We start from the raw sequence: 23219 nt of genomic DNA on the forward strand, positions 1-23219 counted from the left end.
AATACTGCTGCACCTGAGCTGCCAAGGACATCAGCCACACAAACAGAAACCCCAAATGACAGCACTTCCTGAACTATTCTTTCAATTACAAAAATGTTGCTCCTTCCATTAATAAGATTCAACTGCAAGTTTGCTAAATGTGCTGGGACAAAATCCAGAACCCCATCTGCCAAATTGCTTTTGTTCATTTCTCAGGGAGACTGTTCTGTGTCTCCATGACACAATACTAGTAAAGCTGATAAAGAGAAGATCTTTATTAGATGTGTCTAACAATGCAAAGGACTCTAGTTTCTAGCATTTTTTCTAAGCCTTGTTTTTCTCTCCAACTATTACTCCAGGGAAGGTTGGTGATATAGGAGTAAAGTGAGAAAAGGGAAAATATAAAATGAGATTTATTGCCTGAGTTTTTTGAGCTGTGACCTGTTATTTCACATTCTCAGGCTTGGACAGAAACATCACTGTACTGGCAGTCAATGAACATATATTGGGTGAAAAAAGGGGACCTTCTCACAAGGTTACAATTTAAATGAAATGCATATTTAAAAAAAAAGAAGTCAAACTATATTTTGGTAACATCTAAACAGATAACTGATTTTCCACATGGTTTTATTGATATCACTGTAGTAACCTACAGGACCAAGGAAATACAAAGGGAAGGAGATAACCTCACCACATAGTTTCTATAATCTTAATACTGGACTATATGATAAAAAGGATTATCTTAATTTGATAGCACTATTTTTGGTTTGGTATTGAAGGACATTCTGGATGGCAGAGATCTGCAGTCTCCTTGTTGGCAAGCAGCTGGAATTGCAGCAATGATGCAATTTTTGTGTAGCTGTCAAACAAGGGACCCTCTCACTGTGTTAGCTGGATTCCTTCTTTGTTGTTATTGTTCTGATACAATTAGTCACTGCTTTCAAGTTAAGGGATTGGACTGAAATAGATACAAGAATAACAGAAACACACACTGTTGATACAAGAGGAAGACTGTAAGTATTTTTTATGTGAAATACCTCATTAAGCCAATTGCACACTTTAACTAAACTTTACTTGCACCAAAGTAACACAAAGCAATCAAAAATAGTCTATGTTGATTCATTACATATCAGAAATGTGAGAGATGGAACTGAACTAATCCAGGAATCTGTCACTATGAGTAAGCTCACCATGGAGCTGTTTTAGTTGCCTTATACGACAATACATGCAAGAGACAGGTCTGAAAAAAACCCAAATCAGCTAATCTCTGCTATTTCCCTTTTGTTCAGTACTGGTGAGGCCACACCTGCAGTGCTGGGCTCAGTTCTGGGCTCCTCAGTAAAAGACAGACATGGATGTACCAGAGAGAGACCAGTGAATGTCCACTAAGATGATGAAAGGACTGGAGCATCTCTCTTCTGAGGAAAAGCTGAGAGAGCTGAGGCTGTTCAGCCTGGAAAAGGCTCAGGGCTCAGGGGGATTTCATCAATGCCTGTAAATGTGTGAAGGGAGGATGCAAAGGAGATAGAGCCAGGCTCTTTTCAGTGGTGCCCAGTGCCAGGATCAGAGGCAATGAAACACAAGAGGTTCCCAACAAACACCAGGAGACAGTTTTCACTGCGAAGGTGACTGGGTGGTGACACAGGTTGTCCAGGGAGGCTGTGGGGCTTCCCTCCTTAGAAATACTTAAAAGCCATCTGGACTCTTGTCCAGACCATTCACTCATTCAGGACTTCCCACCTGGATGCTGTTATGGAGCTAGAGAAGGGATGCTACATTGTGGTTTGACATAAGGCTCCTTACACTGCAATTCAAGCACCAAACACACCCTCAGAACAAGGCTGGGGCATGGAGTAAAAGGTTCCAAAATGCTGAGATGTATAATACAGAGGTGCCCTTGATCTTCCTGAGAACAGAAGTGCTGATGACACGTCAGCAACAGCAAAACTGCTTGTGCCCAACATAAAACAGCAGAAAATCCTTTCTAATATATTCTAATCTGTGCATGCCTCTGGGTCCCATCCACTTCTTTGCAGCTGGTACAGTTAGAAAAATACTGAGTTACGAAACACACAGAATTATGAAATGTCACTGTCTACTTTTCTGAGTACTGGTATGCACATAACTTCTATGTTAACTGAAACCTAGGTCACCCCTCTCCTTTTTGGTGGTTCAGGGCTCAGTTCACCAAAGAAAAAAACTGTGTGCTTAAATGTATAAAAAACAAACAGCAGAAATGAACATATATGTCCAGAAATTATGCTGCAGGGTATGTCTACACTGCCCAATGCATCTGAGATCTCTGGGTTGGTGCCAGTGCAGGCAGGTCAGATATCAGACCCGGCACAGCCATGTTAGGGTAGAGCATCATGCAATACATTTATCCCAAACCAGGCAGCTCTGCTGCTTTCCCTATCCAGTCTTGCCCCTTGAACTGGCTTTGACATCCCTAGGCTGCACTATAGTCTAAGCAGAGAATGAAGTATGTGTTTTATTAAATTCAAAATGAAAGCATGCTTTTTTAATTCCACGGCCAACAACACTTTGATGGCTGAATTAAAGAGTTGCCTACTAAGCAAGTGATTTGAAATTATCAAATGACTGATCATCAGAATTAAGAGAATGCTTACATATCAGATATTCAAGATTAATTTATGTGTAGTGCTGCCTTTTTACTATCATTTTGATAATCAACGTGGACTTTATCTCCGTGTTAAAAAAATCTAGCTGCGTCATGCTTTGTAACATGCTGGTAATTCTAAATTTCTGATGACATTACAGTCAATATGATTTTTATACTGATTTCAAAGAGTTTATATATATCAATAAGTTGTGAGAATTTGGCAATTACTATTTCTCACCTTTTTTCTCAATAAGAACAATTACATGAATGTGGAAGGAAGTAATGTACTGCAGATTTGCACAAGAGCTGTGAATTGATGCTTACTTCAATTGATGCCATGTATTTACTGCAAATGTTATTACTTACTAAACAAACATTAGATACTCTAACAAATCCAGCATGAAGGCTATGAGTTACATGACACCAGTACACCTTATCTTCAGTTTAGAAACAGATTTAAATTAAATGGGACTTTTCCGAACACAAAGGTACAGGCTTCTCCTTAGTCAGGCAGGTACATTCTGACTTGCCACACAGATCAATTCCTATCTGAAATTTATGTTTTTATTCCTATTAATTTTCATCATCTACACCCACAGGCTGTCACAAACATTAGCAGCAGGTGGACAGTCAAAGCATTCCACCCCCTTCCCATCCCTCTTCTCTCCTTCTTCAGCCCACTAAGCTCAGATGAGGGTATATCACCATGCCACTTTCTTCTACTGACAGCCCCTCAGCAGCAAGCTTTAACTCTAGGTCTTAGGAATACAAAGGAGTAACAGCTTTTCATCAGCTCTTGACTTTCAGCTGCTGGTTTTCTTTGCTCTAGCATTAAGGTTTGACAGCAATGTAGTAACACCCAGCAACAAGCAATGCTAAACATTCCCTGTGTAAACAGTGCCTATTTTCTTCCTCCCTTGCTTCCCATTTTACCTCTTTGTTTTTCACTTGCTATCCCTCTGCCCCACTGTATTTTTTCTCCATTTCATCATTGCTTTTCCTGCTCCACACTCTACATTCTCTTCAAAATATTAGGAGCCCAAGAGCTGAGCGCTAAAAGCAAATATACAAATGGATCTGACACCCAGCACCTGGTAATAATTAAAAGGCACACATGCCTCAGATGTAAAAGCAAAGGGAAAAAACATTGCTTCAGATAGGTTCACACTCTCCAAACACTTACTCTGTTCCTGTGTTTAACCTACATGAAGAATGCAATTTTGAGGAAAATCTCATGTAAAAAGTAAAAAGAAAATAAAAGCTCGTGATCAGGCTAGCAGAGAATCCCATTCCAGTGAAAATGTCTCAAGTTTTACCACACTGCCTTGCCTCCAAATATCCTTTTTCTTTTTTTCTTGCCCTTCCATGCATTTCTTAATGCCACAGCCCAAATTCCTCACTCCCAAGTCCTTCCTACATCCAAACCTTCTTCCTCATTGCAGTCCTCTTCATTCTCTCTATAGCTTTAGAGAACATGGTTTAGTTGCTGTCTTGATGATGATCCAGCAAGCACTGGAGGGCATTCACACAACTAGTAAGGGGTTCAGAACCAGTGCACACCCCTAATGTCAATAGCACATGCCCAAGTGATTCCTCTCAAAAAGGACTGTAAACCTAAAATACTATTAAGGTGATAATTAATAAACCCATTCAGAAATGATCTTCACAATCCACTTAGTTTTTTCACAATTTTTCATGAGCAGAAAACATTTTGAAACACTAAGTAAATTCTAAGTAATCTACAGAGGACACTATTCTTATTTTTCTGCATCACTGAAGGCCATTCCAATGCATTTTCTCACCCCTCAAGAAGCTAAGTTACTACATAAACTGCATTATAAACCAGATGTAAAAAACAAGACCCACACACTAACAGCATGTGCTTATATCACAAAATTCACTAAATTCTCATTTGAACTGAAATGGCTTCTTCAGTACATCAGCTATCAGCATTTTTTACATTTCTAGATCAGTCTTATTGGAAAAAGCTGGTTTTGCCAGAGATAATCATCCACAATACTTACCCAGTTGTGTAAGGTATATTTATTCCCCCTAGATTAATGCTTTCACATCCAACAATGAAGAGTGTTGAAAAGCACAGCAGAGACACACCACTGCAGATCATAGCCAACTTTGCAGACTCTCTTGCACCAAGTTTCAGCTTTTTTATAATGTAGCCACCTAGGACAATACCAACACCAGCACTTGGGACAATAATCACACCTGCCAAGAAGAAGTTCAAACAGCATTAAAACAGGACCCACAGAAATGGCATAAAACATAAATATTGGTATCATTCCACAATTAGATGACTGCAAATGCTGCACTAAGATCTCCATTGTCTGATTCTCTGCTAGCAAACTGAGTCAGACTTTTCAAACCTCTGGAGTGTTGTCAAAGAATTTATAAAAGCCTCCTTATCATATTAGCAGTTGCCAAAGCACTATAAGAGAACTATTGTACTTACGAGCAGAAACATTGTTTTGTATTTATTTTAGAATGGGGAGAAGGGCTACATATAGGTCCAGTTTAACCACTGAAATTGGAAGAAATCCAGATTTGGACACAAATCTTCCTCCTCCCGTTCTCCTCATTAATTCCAGCAAAGCACAAGTGCTAACCTCAAGCAGGACCCCAGAACCCTGCCCACCTGGAAGTGCACACCCATGCCTGGCTGCACATTCTGCCTTCTGCATACTTTACTCAAGCTGAATAGCACTTTCCCAAGCAACTTGCATCAGGACAAGAGGAAATGGCCTCAAACTGGGCAAGGGGAGGTTCAGGTTGGACATTAGAATGAGTGGTTAACCACTGGCATAGGCTGCTCAGGGGAGTGGTGGAGTCACCATCCCTGGAGGTGCTCAAGAAATGACCAGAAGTGGCACTTGGTGTTTAGTGACATGGTGGTGTTTGGTCAAAGCTTGGACTTGATGACCTTGAAGGTCTTTTCCAACGCTGAGTCTATGACTCCACGACTCCTACCTCAGCATTCCAATTAATCTCCCCACAGATATGTGTGTGTGATCAAACACAATTTAAAAAATTAAGATAATAGAATTAGGGTAAGTGTAAGACACAAAGACCTGCCTATGAAACCTCTGCTGCTGCAGTCATAAGGTTCAGCAACAATATCACCAGGTTGTCCCCACTTGTCAGGTCCTGAGCTGGTGGTAAAGTCAGCAAATGTCTTGCACTGTTCTTTCCTTGTCTCACTGACATGTGAGAAGGTCTTTAATTAAAGGCTTTGCCAATAAAGATGCATTCCACATAGACATGGAATTTGAACTACTACTTGGCAGATGCATCTACAGAGATGCTAAACTTTATAATGCAAATTGTTAGAGATGCTGGTCTCTTAAAGAAGCCAGTAAGACTATCACTTGCAAATACCTTTACAATTATTGCAAAGCATACTCATTCTCTGCTAATATGTCCAAAGGTGAAAGGGACATGATATTTATCAAAATGTTGAGATTGTGAAAGCAAGAAAAGAGGGAAGAACAGCTGGCATCTTAATTATCCTGCTATCACCAATGACATTACAGAATAAAATATCACTTCAGGAGGAAGATTCTAAACAGTAAGTCTTCACAGAATCAAAACCAGTCTTTCTTCCAAGAGCAGAAATTAAATGTAGAAGCTGCACAAGTTCAAGACATGAAATTTGGCACATAGTGTGTTTTGATGATGATAAATGCCAGGGTTGTTTTAAAACTGAAAGAAATTGGAATTTAATTAAAGAATTGCTGCTTAGAAGACAAAAAATTGCCAGCAAAATCTTTACATGAAGAGATTCAGGAAGCACATGTACTCAGCTGGCAATGTGCATATTAAGCATAGATGTACAATATAAATAACACATAAATTCTCCTTTTACTAACCATAAAATTTGTGAACTTGTCATGTCTTTTACTTTATTAGCCAGTAGCAATCTAATACAGAATTTCCAAGTTTCCCTTTCCCATCCTTCCTACAAAAAATATTTATAAAATTAACAATTGCTGACTTCAATGCTAAGTTTAAAGGTTGGGATTGTAGAAGCAGTGCTCACTTGTCCTTGTTGCACATTCAGCCTGATATATTTAAAATTATTCTTCTTCTGGTTCATTTTAATACTCTTTATCAAGAAATTTATAACAGGGGAAACAACAGATGTTAATAACTTCACACTTTAGGCAAGGCCACACTAGTTTTACCTCTGTTAATGTTCTGGCTGTTGAGTATTTTTTCTGGCAAGAATGTTTCTGGTTTATCTTGGGAATGAAGTAAGTTATGGTGCAGCCATCCCATCAAGACTCATTACAGTAAAACTCCTTTGTGTGTAGCTTCTCTAAGCTTCAGAGAGCACACAGTCCCATGAGTCAATGTTTCCTCCTTATATGCAGAACACAGGGATTTCATGCCCTAAAGAAAATCTCATCCCAGAAACTCTCAAATAAAAAAACACCTCATGGTGCTTCTCCGACTTTTCCCCTCCCCACTCTAGAAATTCCTTGCATTTCTTCCAGCCACTGCAAGTGACAAATTCTTTTCATGTGAGGTCCATGTGCCTTCCTTCTTCCTTCTGCTACTTTTTGTCCTTTTTTTGACAGATACCCCTGGGCAGCTTCACCCCATACTTCACCTGTGTCCCCACAATTCACTCCACTCCATCATTCCTAGGGCACAGTGTCTGGAAGTATGAGGGGAAAAAAGAACTAACCTGCCCAGCAATCAGCAGTTATTCTGTATGAGAAGCACTATGGAGAATTTTAAAAGATTATTACAAAGACAAATGTCTTTGACACAGCTAGAAGAGAAGGTAACATCCTCATGACACAGGCCCCAATTCTGGACAATATTCTGGCCTCCTTAAGTAGCCAAGTTCTCATTCTTTCAGTCACAGAGGAGTGTGAAGCTTAAGATTTTGTGGTCTGTAGCTCTGTTAAAAGTTGGACATAGCTGTACACTGGTACAGCAGGGGTCTCCTGAAATGACAGGTAGGAGAAGAGAATCTGGGGAGTTCTGACTAGACTAGATTGTTGTCTCAATGTAAATAAGTAAATAAGAAGAAAAACACCACCCTGGAGGAGAGAGATAACTGAAGGATGGGACAGATAAACAACTTTTCACTAAGGGGAAAAAGGATAAAGGTATTTTAAAGATCAAAGAGGAAGTAAAATTCACAGAAAGTAAGAACAGTATTAAGAGACCTTTTAAAGCACACAAATTGCAGTCATGTCTATGGTTTTTCTAGCTTGTTTTGGTTGATTTTTTCCCCCTTGGAGACCATCAACAAGTGAGAAAGCATCTGTCTAGGCCTATGCAAAAAAAAAAAAATTAAATCCAGCCCTTTAACAATATAAATGGGTTCACATCTTACTAAATACATATAACAAACATCAGAAAATAGTCTGATTATCTAACCAAATGCAGAAAGCTGGATCCAATCACCTGTTTGAACGAACACATTTTGGTTCATTCCTAATCAACTCATTTCATTAGCCAAAGCCAAGCTTGCAAGGTAACACTATGTGGCAATGCCTTACCAGTGTAGATGCTGGCATTGGAAGCTGGGATGCCAAACTGTGACTCGATGAACTTGGGAATGAAGGTAATAAAAGCTGTGACAATGGCACTCTCAGCTGTGTATGACAAACTCACAAAAAGGAATGTCATGTTGCTTAAGATCCTGACAGCTGCTCTTGGAAGCTCTATAAAATGACAAAAATGACAAACGAATGTTATAAACAATGAGTGAGAAACAAAAGCAAACTGAAACAGAACCAATTGATTTTCTTTGAGACAGACTGGCAATAATGGCTTGCTAGCAGCTGGTACATTTGCTAGACAAAAGGGAGAGTGCATACTTGGGACTGCAGCCCTTGCTCCCTGCTCTGACTGACCCCATCTCACTGCCTCGCTCAGGGCCATGGTCCCACTTGGCACAAACACAACTGACGTGTGTATCAAAAAAACATCTGAAAAAACAGACAGTAACACCACAACAGAAAGAAAAACAGCAATAAAATGTAGAGATTTTGGAATTATTCTGATATCTTGAGATTTTCTGTGAAATAACATATACCACACTACTGAACAGACAGTACTGAGATTTGCACTCCATAGGAGGAAAAAAGAGCCTATACTCACTCCCCTGTTACTCTCTGCTTCAAGGACCATGCTTGGAAAGCTGGGGTAATAATAATAATCCAATTTGAAAGGGGAACCAAAATATTTTTAGTTAAGCATTTTTCTACATGATTTAAAAGCATTTACAATGGTGCAGACAAAGCATAATGAAAAAAATGCATCAATGATATCAAGGAATCTCAACATATATTACATACAATTCAATATTCTCAGAAGGGATAAAGCAATCAATTAAAAATGAGAGTACATCATTAACTTAAATTGAAAAAGTATTCATAGGTGTTGCAATTATTCTCAAATCAAATATCAAGCCCCCATGAAATTCAGCACTGTAGTTAAATTAAACATTTGCATACTTTAAATTTAGTCCTGCAGTGATGTCAAATTATCATCACCCTATTCAGCACTTATTTTTTTTTTATTAAATGCCGTGATTTTAAACAAGTCTTCTTTTCTTTGAGGCTTTTTTTACCCCAGATCAAGTTTTTTTCAAGTGTTATATCTAAGCTACTACAGTTCAGATTTTTTTCATTTGCTTTTCACTTGGTACACAAATAGAATAGTGCTTGAATGAAAGCCAGTAGAATTCAATGACAAGAGCACCCATTAGAAATACATGTTGAGCAAGAACAACTGAGAATTTTACTGATGTTAAAAGTTGTCAAGACAAAAATCTGTCTCACTTTCTGCACTGACTCCAGTAGGTTATCTGTATAAAAGCAAACAGAATTTCACTTGTCATGTCAAAACTTGTCAAGCTGCAAATTAGCACTTGTCTGACTTCATCCAGTATTAGCTTATGCCATTTGTCAAAATTTATACTGAATTCATTATGAGTACTGGGTTTATAATATTCATGATGAGTACTTGGTTTATAACTTTAATGTAGTCAAATGCTCTCCTGCTACATCTATGAGGAAACATACTAAACGTTAAATACAAAGTCTGGTGGAAATAACTAATGAATAAATCATATTAAGAAGCAATCATATATTATAATCTTAATGGTTTTTACCACCTACAGGTTTAAAAAATAAAAAAAAGAAGGTGGTGCTGTTTGCAATAGAAACAACAGGAGCAAGCAGTTATGACCATGCTGATGCTGCTGTGAGAAAGGAGTCAGGAAACAGAAAGAAGGATTGGTCTTGCTGGAAACTGAGCTACTTAGTGGCAGCTGCTCACCTGTGTTTAAAATGTGGTAGAAAGTAAGGTATCATCACAGAGAGAAAGATAATTTTATTAGGATGATGAACTGAGTGTTCTTTGTAGAAATGAATTGGTAGTTCTTGGCCGAGAGCTGAACTCAAGGTCTTTGCTAAATCAATTATTTTAAAGTCTCATCCAGACATCATAATATGTGGTAAAGTTTGCCCTTCCTGATAAAACTGAGCTTCAGGAAAATGTCTGCTTTAGAATTTTCAGTCAACTAGAGAATTAATTTGGCAAAGAACTGCAGAGCTAATGAACATTTTGCTCCGGCGCTTGTATGTAGAGCTGTACTTCTGTTGACTCCTACTTACATCTCATCTGAGCACTCAGGCTAAAGGTCATTATTCATTTCAAAACTAATTAGTATTTTGAAATGGGATTTCTCCTGTTAAGTAGATAAAACTTAATGTCTTGGAATAAGCACACGTTCCCTTATACCCATCTGAAGGGCTCTTCAGAGAACAGCTTTGCTGATTGCTGTAAATTTTGGCATGAAATAAAGAGTTTATTTCTGCATGCCACACTAATGCACGCCACCTGGAGCACTTAAGACTTGATCTTCATGGTTTATAAACAGCAATTGTCTGGCATACAAAGGAAAGCTGCTATGTAGTAAGAAACTTGGAAATAAAAACACACATTCAGAGTTAGTCTTTCCCTGATTTCCTCCCATGATCATCATCAAACATGGTGTGACAACATCTGTACTACACTTCTGAATTTTAAAACCTATAATAAAAAGGTACTGTTAAGTAACTCATTATCTTTCAACCACAGTAACCATAGTAAAAAGCAAGAATGCTAAAAACTTTAAGGATCCTTTAGACTACATAATCAATCATGCTTTTAAAACATTTCTATGTCAAATTATTTTTGTGTACCTAGCCATAGGCCTAGGTTTTGATTTCAAGGTGATTATTAAACCTATCAGGTTTGACTTTTTTGAAGGACATTCTTCTCAAAAGACATTGCATGTTTTTGCAAATTTGCATCAGAAACACACAACAGAAATTGCAATTTCTCTCGTTCTGTCATCTAAACTAATAAACCTCTATCAATTACACTCCTAGAACTAAAAGAATTTAGCATAGCTGCAAACATGTTTATATTTCTGTGAATTAACTCAAATTTTAACATCTGATCTTTTTTTTCTTTTTCCCCCAATAACCTAGTGCATTACTAAGAGTAAATTGAAACCTGCCTTGCTGGACTGGTTTGCTAGACTACTGGCAATTTTCTTCCTTTCATGATCTTTGACTGTATTTTTTCTCTGGTCAGTATTCATTTTTTTTTCCACTCATGTGCTGGACCGTTACTTGATTCATGGTAGGGGAAAAGCAAGAAAAATCTGCAAGTAATACAAGTATTCATAAATATTTCTCTAAGCAAAGCACTGTAAACAGAATTTCAATAAAACTCAAATAATTCTGACTTCACCTCCTTTTTCAACATTTCATATAGTTTCTTTTATCCCTGTTCCTGCATACCCAGCCCAGGGCAATGCAATGAATACAATCAGGTGAATAAATCATTCCAGTCTACAGCACTATCCTTCTGCAGTCCATCAGGAAAGTCTCCTGTAAGGGTGTCCTAGGGTGACGTTATGATGCTTGTATCCCCATTCGTGTGCTCTGTTTATGCTGGATATGATGTTCTGTGCCTTCAAGACTGGTTCTGAAGAGTGAAAGTTTTGTTTTGGTTTCTTATCAGCCACTCCCCCACGGCTGGCAGGACACACAGACAGGGCAGTACATAGTGCGGCCTTTGCTTTTTGCTTGGCTTTTCGCTTTGCTTTCGCTCTTGCTTCTGCTTTGCTCCTGCTTTGCTCTTGCTTTTTGCTTCTGCTCATCAGTTAGTTTAGCTAAGCAGTCCAAATTTTTCCTGGACTGTTTCTCCTTTCCCTTTTTTTGGATCTACTCGAGCCTGCTCCGGACTGGGACCTGGGAAACACCAAGAGTTTATACCTTGTGGACTGCAGCAGCCATTCCTAGCACCAGAGGGACCAATAACAGAGCAATGACTCCCAAGAGAGACTTTCTGAATTTGTCATCTTTTTCAGAGTGGTGCAAGAATGGTGTCATCCAGTATTGTTCATTTTGTGTGCTGGGGGGTGTTTTGCCTGTTAAATAAACAGGTTCTTTCCACTTCTCTCCAAGGAATCCTTCCTGAACCGGTTGGGGGGAGAGACCATGTGGGTTTGCTTTCTGGAGGGGCACCCTTTTGGAGGTTTTCTCCCAAATTTGCCCTAAACCAGGACAAAGGGTGAGGCAGATATTAGCCAGAAGACCTCCCTTCTGCTAGTGCTCCCAGTCTGGACACACGACCCAAGCCTGCAGCTCTGGAGAGGGCTGGCTCCACACCAGGGCCTCAGGGGCAGCTTCCACTCTTGTGCCGTACAAAGCAGAGCCAAGACTTGAGACAGAATCTCTGGTTTGTTTATCAGAATGGAAACCAGCAAAGTGACACACAACTACATCAAATATATCCTGCATGGAGCTAATCACTAATCTCCAGAACAGTATTTTGCTATTTTGTTACCTACTCCCACACCATTTAAACAACCTCATTCAACTCTCAGGACAGGCACTAAGCACCTGGGTGGTAGCTGGATCATTGAACAGCTCCTAATATCCCATCAAGAGAGGAGGGCTTCAGAGCCAGTTTGATATGATTATTACTTATTTTAATTTGATTTAGAGCAGGTCCTCAAGGCTCCAGTTAGCACTGCTCATCACTGCATGGAGCTATGCCAATCTTTTCTATTTTGAGCTCTTCAGGACAGCCTAAGAAAGGACAAGAGGGAACTGCCTTGCTCAAGGTCAGTGGCACTGCAGGATCTCCAGCCCATGGTCTGCTGAACCCTCTGACATTCACAGTGCCCACCAAGTACCCCCACACACAGCCCACTGTCTCCTCCTCCCTTCTGATGCCTGGCAACTGATCTTCAGCTAGCACAGAAACTCCAATCCAGTTCCTTGGCAAAGCACTTCAGTGGGCTTATCCTGCAACCACAAGCCCCTCAGGAATTTCTTTTTCTCTGCTGATGCCCTGACAATCATTATTATCCTGTCTCTGCCCCTCACAGGAACTCACCAAGAAAGGCACAGGATAGCTGGTAGATGTGACAAGCCAGACAGGAATACTCTACATTTAAGAAAGGGCTGTACATAGGAACAAAACAAAAAACTCCAAAGGCTACAAAATATATGTAATTCATTAGATTAATTATTTGATTCAAATTAGATCAGTCTTTTATAAGTTATATATACATTTGCTTTCTTTACACTGCTCCTTTATTCAATTGCACAGTAAGTTTCATTATAGTGGTAAGTGAAAGGGACTGCAGATACAATTTCCATGGTACAAAACCCTAAGGGTATCTAGGTATTAAATGAAAACAGTAGTTTTGTCTGCTCAGATTCATGTGTTATCTCTACATATGGGATTGAACCATGGTTTATTCATTATAAAACTTCTCTAGCTCATGTAATCTACACTACCTCTATTTTTCGCAATAAACTACATCCAGTTTTCTTCCTCCTGTGACCTACTTACTCTTTTATTTAGTACTTTTGATACCTGACTCAGAAGCATTCTTCAGCTCACATTTTCTACTTGAAACGTAAGTAAGAAAAGACTGAATTCCAAGCCCTTGCAACTTGAAACAAGTGAAAAAGCAAAGTTGTATCTGTATTTTTATCTGATTTCAGCTCCACCATGGGCCAAAATAAAGCTCAGGTCACTGAAGTTTGAGGCTACTTGGAGATGGAGCCAGTTTTTGGTTTATTTCTTCAGCTTATACTGGCAGTCAATGCAGAAAAAATACTCTTATGACTTTTTTATACCTTTTCATTCACCTAGAGAATTAATTATGAAATTAGAACAAGTTAGAGCAGGAGAAAAATCACTTTGCCAGGCTTCGCAGGTAAGATGAGATCATACTGGAAGAAGAAAACAGTTATTTTCCTTACCAAAGCTGCATAGATTTCAGAGATTTGATGGCACTGACCATGTCATGGCAGACTATGACATCATTGATATTTATTAGTATAGAACAGAAGATATGACCCACTAAATCAACAGTCTCCTGGCTACTGCCTAAGTGGAGTTTCTGCCCACAGTGCTATAAAAAGATGAAGCTCTGAAATTAAATGGAAAGTATAAAATGTTCACTGCATCTCAGAAGAAGCCATGCTAAATGACTTAGACACATATGATCCTTTTTTCCTTCCCATTATAAACAAAATTACCTCAGCTGAGAAGCTTGAGGCATGATCTTATTCCATAAAGCCCACTTAAACTGGAAAAATAATTAAATGATAGTGCATTCCTGCTGCAGGCCTTCTTTGCTAGAGTAACTGACACTGAATGGGAAAGCTATTATCAGCTTATAGAAAAATACTTTTTCTGCTTATCTCAACTAGCTTGCTATCTTTCTGGCATGTTTCTTTTCACTGTTCCACATGGTGAAGTTTCTCCTCTAAAGAAAACTAAAAGTTTTGTGTAGTAAAAGTTCTAATTTGGTAGCTCCATTAATACATTCATATAGAATTTTATAGAATGTATGTTATACATCTAGGCAGATACATACCAAAGAAACACATGCCAAAATGAGACATACAGAAGTTTTCATTTGTGTAAAAAACAGTCCTAGAAAACATTCTCCCAAGCAAAAAAAATTGTTTTTTTCTCTACTTGCTGTACCTGTAGAGACAATATGGCCTGGAAGGTGAAACTGTGTATCAGAGAACCTGCATCAGCAAACCCAGCCAGCTGCAGTTCATCTGTACACTGCATTTCACCAGGTGCACCCAAGGGTGAAGCAGTGTCTCTGCTGTGACACTGTCTGCAGTCATTAGGAAGGAGTCCAGCAAAGACCAGACTCCCCCAGTTCCCTGTACTACCGAGAAAATCTTGACAGGACTAACCCTGAACTACTTCCACTGATCAGAGGCCAGTAGGTTTGAAGGCAAATAAAAACCACAACTAGTTGTGTGGATTGAGGAGAAAACAGACTCACAAATATGGAGACTAGAGTCTTTAAAGGAGGAAGGAGTGTGTTTTTTTGCTTCTCCATCACATTTTCAACCACTTTGCCAACAAAGGGAGAACATGGTCTGAAAGATCTGATATTTGAGGTTCACTTTGCTTGCTCTTTGCTTGCCTTGTACCTTAAGAAGCTGATTTGTAAGCTAATAAAATCACACCAAGAATTTCTGGTATCCTCTTTTTCTTTACTTCTGTAGAAATTAACAGTAACTTTAAGTACCCTGAGAGAACCAGTGTAAATGTAATACAGAGCAAATCAGTATGTAGGTGTGCAAACATAACTTTAAATTACATTGGGTTTAGTCTAAAACAGCTGGTTTTTCTAAGCCTTGTCTACTCAGCATAAAAGTGATCATAAATGTTTCATTAAAAAGTCTGCCAATCATTATAGCCTGGACTTGTATCCAAGTAAAGAGTAAAACTGTCTATTTCAACAAACACTTAAAAGTTTTGAGTTCAAATTATGACTGATGGTACAATAGATATTTGATGGTTTCTCCCAGTTCCAGCTGCATTTATCAGGCTACCATGAAATGGCACAACCAGCACTTGCATCACAGAATGCAAGGAAGACACAATAGCACTAACAACACAATGGCATTGAGGCACATTCACTCCTGTCATACACTATTCAATTTTATGATGCTGTTAAGTCTGTATTGTCAATTTGAATTCTATAGGCTTCACATTAATCAATTTGTAGCAACACTGCCCTTCTTCCCCAGGCAACTTATCACTGATTATTACTTACTGTTACATTTTACAGTAATGGTTACTCCTTGAATAAAATAAAAATCTCTATTACTTGTTAATCTTTTGATCTCTTCACGTTTCAAAATTAGCACAGGTTTTATTTGTCTTAGCCTTCAGAAAACAATTTGCAGTACAAAACAGACAGGAAAGGAAAATGAAACAAATCATCTTTCTCTATGAACTCACCCAAATACAATAATGTATTTGAACTCACATACCAGAATTCCTTCTACTTGTTTCACTTACACTGTGGAAGAGCATGTTATTCCAAGAAATTCAGCTTATAAAGCAGGTGTGAAGATTGCAAACTCTAAGATGCATAAATACATGTGGTAGGAGTCCTGTAACTATAGGAAATAGCCTACCTGTTGTTACAGGTACACAAACACTGACAATTCAAGGAAAAGAATGTCTTACAGCCATTGCTGCACCCTGTCATTTTAGAGGATGAGCATCTATTAAAATCTCAATAGCAAAACATAATAGCAAACATAGGATGTCAAAACTGCCTTCAATTACACCATACAATCCTGGATGACCCTGCACACCAAATCTAAAGCATTTATAAATTAAAAACAAACTTTACCTTTAACATTCTCTCCAAATCCCATAGAGGCGGAAACTGAACTGTCTGTTTCTGTTTTGCTACTTGTTTTCTCTTTCATCACGTCATCATCACTTGAAACATCATCAGAATTCATCTTCTTTTTCTTTTTTTTATGTCGAGGAGGGAGCTTTTTCGGAAAGGTAAACATGGGAAATATCACAAGGAGCATAGCAATGGCACAAAGGAGAAATCCACTCCACCTAATGCCAGGAAAACAGGAATGGAAACAAAAGCAAACACATTACATGAAACAAAAAAATCAAAGCTACTGTTAGAAGCTGCACTGCCTAGAAAGACACACTTGCAAAATATGAAAAACTGACACTAAGAGTAAAGAATTGGAGTGCACTAAATTCCTTAATCAGAAGATGTTTCTGTTGGCTTATTTACTGAAAGGTATTTATCCAGAACCCACCAAATTTTATTAAGTAATGTCAGCTTTAAGTTACCACAAATTTTCAGTTTTGGTAATTTTTCAGTACCAAGTGCTGAGAATTAGATATTCACTTTGACTTAGCCTTTCACAGATAATTCCCAGTAGAGCAATATAGTATTTCTCTGGAGAACACAGAAAAAGCTATCCATGTCATGAGGAGATAAAATGTCCTGATAAATACATCAGGGCTAAATCTGTTCTGTTTTCCAGTGCCCACCTCTCCCTGTCCTGACTGTCCAATTCTCTCCATTCACAACTGAAGAGTTCCCAAAGCCTGAATGTCACAACTGATGTGCTACAATTCATTCCAGGGTTTATGCCCAAAACTCTGTTCTGTGACTGCAACCTGAAATAGCCTTCACAAAGAATTTCATCTTCTCTCCCTCTGTCTTTTAAATACGGGATATAAATACAACACTGAAATGATCCCTTGGCTCTCAGGGAATGACCTGGGACATACCCACAGAAGGGACAATGTGTGGGATACAGAGCAGAGCCCTTCAGCTGCAAACACTTGTCCTCCCTGCAGCCAAAAAGCTTCATGGACTTCACCCCAGCACCACAGATGGGCAAAAGGGCTGCACGAGAAAGTTCTGTAGAGTTAATTCGAGTCAGCAGCCAGAACACTGATAGCAGAGTGTCAGATAACATCATTTCTCCTCTAACAGTGAAAGACTAAGGGAAACATAACCTCACATAGATGGTTCCATGAAGAAGGGCAACTCAGAATCCACCCACAAACTTCTTCTTACATACTGGAAGTGCAGTTTTCACTACAGACTCATCTCATTGTACCAGGTTTACATGGCAAGGTTTTGGTAGCAGGGTGGGGACTGCAGGGGTGCTTCTGTGAGAAGATGCCATGAGCTGTCCCATGCTGGACAGAGACAGCTCCAGCCAGTTTAAAAACAGATCCACCACTACCCAATGCTGAGCCTATCAGAATGCTTGTGGCACCTTGGTGTGGCACCTTGGTGTTCACTTACTTAAGAAAGTGAAAAAAACACTGCACAGCAACTGTGTGAAGTGAAACAGCCCTGCAGACCCAAGGTGAGAGAAGAAGGGGAGAAGGAGCTCCAAGTGCAGAGATTCACCTGCAGGACAAGACCATGGTATCCATCTCCAGACTGTGGGGAATCCACACTGGAGCAGGCTCAAGCAGGAATTGTGGCCTGTGGAGTAGAGCTCCCACAGGAGCAGGTTTTCAGGCAGGTCATGTCACCCACAGGGGATGCTGCAGGCTGGATCATTCTGTTCCTGGAGGACTGCACCCCACAGAAAGGACCTGTGCTGGACCAGTTAATAAAAGACTGTCTGAAGCTGAGAAGGAGCAAAAGAGACAAGGTGTCACTAAACTGACCACAATCCCTTTTCCACAGCCCACTGCATCACTCCAGTGGAGGATGTAGAAGAGTCAGGAGTGAAGCTGAGCTTTGGGAGAGGGAAGGAGTAGGTCTGAAGTGCTTGTAGGTTTCTTTTTAATTCTTTCTATCCTACCCTGTTATTAATTGGTGATAAATTAATTTCCCCACATCAAGTCTACTTGGCCCATGATAGCAATTAGTCCTTATCTCGATCTATGAGCTTTCCATTGTGCTTTCCCTCTGTTCTGCTGAGGAAGGGGAGTGAGGCAGCTTGGTGGGCACCTGGCAGCCAGCCAAAGCCAACCCACCACACAAATCTACGCTGGTATTTGGAAATTCCAGGGAAGTCAATCACGTTACTATAATATCCAACCACAGCAATGAGTTGACCCTGGCTGGATGCCAGGTGCCCACCAAAGCCATTCTCATCACTCCCCATCCTCAGCAGGACAGGGGAGAGAACATGTAATGAAGGGCTCCCATTAGCTGCAGGGGAATCTCTGCTCTGGCACCCAGAGCATCACCACCTCCTCCTCCTTCTTCAGTGACATTGGGGTCTGCAGAGCTGTTTCTACCACATATTCTCATTCCGCTCTCTTGTGACTGCTGCTAGTGTTGCGTATGTCTTTTTGTCTCCCCCTTCTTAAATCTGTTATCCCAAAGGTGCTACCACCACCACTGATGGTGTAAACCTTGGCCAGCCTCCTCTTGGAGCCAGCTGACATTGCCTCTCTCAGGCAGAAGTGAAGTTTCCAGCAGCTTCTCACAGAAGCCACCCTGTAACCCTCCTGCTACCAAAACCTTGCTGTGCAAACCCAGTACAAGAACAACTTTTACATATTTTTGTACTACCTTTACACTATTAACTATATATTTGTTCAAATTTTAAAACACTTTAAATTCTGAGTAGACAGGATTTCTTGCACAAGAAACAAAAAGCATTTGGCCTCATATTTGTAATGCAAAGATATTGCAAACTTTTTCAATGAAGAAAAATTCATATGCAATGCTTTGCATGGTAAATGATTACACACAGGCAAACAACAAATAAACAGCCATGTGTAACACTATTTTCATTAGAAGCTTACAGGAAGCTTTTGCAAGGCAAATATAAGTGACTGAAAGTTTTTGACTAATTTTGATATTATGTAAACAGAAAATCCTCCATTCATTTTAGCTGATAACATACATGGATTAGAAAGCAGACTTTTAGGAGGATTAGTCAGCACTGTCAGACGAAATAAATCCGTAGTCTGTATAAAAATGTAGCAACATCCCTTTCAGGATCTCAAAGGCAGAAGCTGCAAAGGCACTGATCAAAGAAACAATCTGTGGCAATAATATGCAGAAATCTGCAACCACCCACTCAGGAGGAAACAGCAAAGGAGACAGGGCCTGTAATATAGTACAAGATGAAATTCAAATCCAAAGGGACTGTTATAACAGCATTCCAAATGCTGGAGATGTCACAAATGCAGCACTGGATGCAATTATCTCACCATCTACACTTCACAGCTTCCTGAAGAAATATCAAAGAATTGGAAAACAGACAAAAGACCAAAAATAATAAGGACACCTACAATGGGAAATTGAGAGGTCAGAACAGGAGCCTAATTTATTTAATTAATTTAATTAATTTTAAAAACCCTTGATTTTCTGTCTTCTGAAGTCAAAGAAAATATGCAGAAGAATACCTCAAAGGCATCCGCACAAGCGCTAGGACCTCAAATAAAGCAATTAAAGCTAAGGAAGGACCAGACAATGCTGAAGGAATTCCTTTAAACTTCTTGTGTGGAATGTTGATGAAAGACTATATAGGAAGACCCAAGTATCAAACAGATTTTGAACTAGGAAAACACTCAGAAAAGTGTCAGCAAAAGAAAATTTCATTCAAAGCACCTGACAGACCGCCAAGGGCTACTCCACAACTAATGAGGTCCCTGTACAGCACATTAACAGTTCTCAAAGACAACAACATGATGAATGATTTCTAACAGATATCCCTACAGTTACCACATTTGAATAAAAAACAGTTTCAAACATTTGATGGGCTGGCAGAGACAGCTGGCTTGTAATTTAGCCCAGAGCACCTACAGAAACCCCAGGTGTGCAAAGCCCAGGAGCAGAAATCCAAGTCCTGTGAAACTCAAGGAATAATCAGATCAGACATAACCCTGAAAAATAACCATTTTACTTTACCATGTTGCACGAGAGATAAACCAAATTACGTGTCCTGCTAGACCTCCTAGAAAGGAGCAGCTGAAGGAAAAAAACAGGCTATACTGCTTTTATTTTAGCCATATATCATAGTTGCTATACTCACTATTTTGTCTGCAAGCACTGCCTCCTCTAACAATGGAAATTGTTAAATTGGGTCCCATGATAAGTTACATTAGGAACCTTACAGCTATAATAAAGAAAAGATAGGAATCAAAGACATTAATTCAATTCAAAGGAAACAAGAATGAGAAATCTCATATATGACCTCCCATTAAGTTATCTCAATTGAACCATACTTTTAAAGTGTGTCAGCTAAAGTAAGTGTTGGGCTACTCTTACATTTCAAATTGTTAGATTGCATAAATAAAAATAAACTTGACTACACAGCACTTCCCTCCAAGGAGAAAATGTCACAATCCCAGAAAATACATTTCAGTGAAATGAAAGTCTACACTTCCAGAATTCTCTGCAACCAGGCAGCTAATGAGTAGCAAGGGACAAAGGTTTAACCCTCACACCATAGGAGTCTTGCTGTTTTTTTAATGGGTAGACATAGATTCAGAAAGAGAAAAGAGAATGAGACACAAACGCCACTAAACTTTTATGAGATACCACCACAGATTATGCAACAAATTATCAGAGACCTGATAGCAGTTAATACTCCTCAGAAATTTAAGAGAAAGAAGTGACATAGTCAAAAATGAAATAGAAATAAAAAGACCTGGATACCTATCAAGGAAAGCCAGACCCTACGGATTTAATCAACAAGATGAAAAAAGAAACTTGTGAATGACTTTTACTGACTTTCTTGCTTTGGCTATTTTACTTTTGCTGAAGATACTTGAGCTAAAACTCAGTTATATCAGTGGTTGTGTTATAGATAAAGTCAAAAGTTTATCCCACATTCATACAGCCCCACTGATTTCAATTAACAAATATATTTATGGGCCTGTTTGCAATTTCTGCCAAAAAGTACTGATCAGATGCTGATTACCAGTTCTGACACGTCATTAAAAACACATGAAGTGTAAGAATTTTACAAAGAATGTACAATATTTTGCTTCGATTCCAAATCTTTTCTATTAGACTAGTCTGAATTCTGACATAGCTGCACACTCACAGAGCAGATCTTTCAGTGAGATAAGTCAGTAGATAAACCAGAGCACGGAGTTGTTAACCCCAAGGCCACACTCAGCTCTCAGCTTTGCTTTTCTCTTGCTGAAAATTGACAAAACACTGCAGCAATGCTCTTGGACTAAGACTAATACAGCAGGACTAAATCTTTGAAGGATTAAGAAGCCTCCAAAGAAAGAATTTTTCATATCAAACTGTCAGGAAAGATCGCTGCAGAATAAACAGAAACAGATACAGATGGACTGCAATGGCGCAGTGACAAACACTAACCCAGGGCATGAGAACTGACACTGCACCTTACACCTACAAAGAAGAGGTCTCTTCCTGGGATAATGAACTTCAGGTTTTTTTCTGGGATTGCATGAAAACTTCAAGGCAGATTTATGATTTACCTAAAAAAAAGGCAGTTAAAGCCTCCTCAAGACCTGCCTCCTCAAAGACATTTCCAAGAAGGCCACATCTCAAAGGCTGCCTGAAGACATCAGCTAACAATTACAGCTGCTACATCTCAGTGCTGCTGAAGCCTACTCCTTACTAGAGAATAATGTGATGTTTACAGCATCTGCTGCCTAAACACAAGCCATCACCCTCAAAAAGAAAGACTGGAACGGGCATGTTCTGACCCCATCCTATCTCCTTCACCTGGAATAGGATCAGCAAAGTCTAGTGTTTCTCATCTGGGCAGCTGAGTTCAGTGTTTCATGCTGCCTCCTCTGGAAAACCAAAGAGATTAATCCAACTTCCAGTAGCAAAGGAGTTGGTTCTGAGCAGCAGAGATCATCCACGGCCTCGTGCAACACCAATATCCTGCCCTGCCATCCCTGTGATGAGCACTGTCAGTCAGTGCCCACTGTGGTCAGGGACAGTCCTGAAGAGCCAAACATAGGGGATTTTCCATGCACTGTTCCTGTGCCCTCCTGTGGCAAACCTTTCCTCTCTGTCAGAGGCTAGTGTGTAGTAATCAACAGAAACATCTTCCTCAGCCTCCTCCTACAACTTTAAACAAATCCTCAAGAGATAAAATCTTCCAACCTGTCTTAATTCCCTATGGGCAGCTGAGAGAATAGTTTTGAAAAATGCTTGATCCTTACCAGTTCCCAATGAATCGGGGATCGCTCTGGTCAATGTACACAGTTGTCCTAGGATCAACATAGAAACCAATAAGGAGTCCTCCTAATAAGTATCCAGCTGCAGGTCCAAGTGCTCCCATTACATACATGATGGCTGAGGAAATAAAAGGTCAGAGTCACAGATGAACAAAATTAATGTTTCATTATTTATTTACATATGAAATCACAAAATAAATGATGTTTCTTTGAACAAGAAGTTCTGCACGCTGAAACTTGAAGGAATCTTTTTTGCAACCAAGTCATCAACTTCTGCCTAAGTGACATATTAGTAAGAAGATTACTGCTTTCTGTACATTTTCAGTCAAATTATGCAAGTATACATTATTTTGGTATTCTGGATGGAAAGCATACCTGACTTGCATAAAATTTTTCCTATTTGGCAACCTTTCCTTTAAATCAAATCAAAATTATTTAACATAAAAATTTTTTAAAGTCTAACTAATGGTAGAGGAACAGAAAAGCAAAGAATAGAAATTGTAATCAAAGAGAATGTAGATTCTAAGTTAGAATGTACAACATTCTAATTTAGTTACCATCAGTTTAATACTGTCTATAAAAGAATGGTCCATTTTAAGAAATCAAA

At 39.2% G+C, this 23219-nt stretch overlaps 1 protein-coding gene across 2 annotated transcripts in view; it reads right to left on the bottom strand.

Moving 5' to 3' along the window:
• The window catches only part of SLCO5A1 (solute carrier organic anion transporter family member 5A1), a 74322-nt gene that overhangs the window by 17275 nt on the left and 33828 nt on the right, over window positions 1–23219 (bottom strand). For both annotated transcript variants that reach the window (XM_071420840.1, XM_071420845.1), the window contains exons 3-6: window positions 22598–22730; window positions 16332–16552; window positions 8131–8295; window positions 4627–4825 (exon numbers count right to left, since the gene is read on the bottom strand). In XM_071420840.1, the coding sequence (XP_071276941.1) occupies window positions 4627–4825; window positions 8131–8295; window positions 16332–16552; window positions 22598–22730 (718 nt within the window). The remainder of the gene's footprint in view (window positions 1–4626; window positions 4826–8130; window positions 8296–16331; window positions 16553–22597; window positions 22731–23219) is intronic.

Source organism: Agelaius tricolor, unplaced genomic scaffold (genome assembly GCF_023055355.1).
Source record: "Agelaius tricolor isolate 1412-34295 unplaced genomic scaffold, bAgeTri1.0.p SCAF_2, whole genome shotgun sequence".
Lineage (NCBI taxonomy): Eukaryota > Metazoa > Chordata > Aves > Passeriformes > Icteridae > Agelaius > Agelaius tricolor.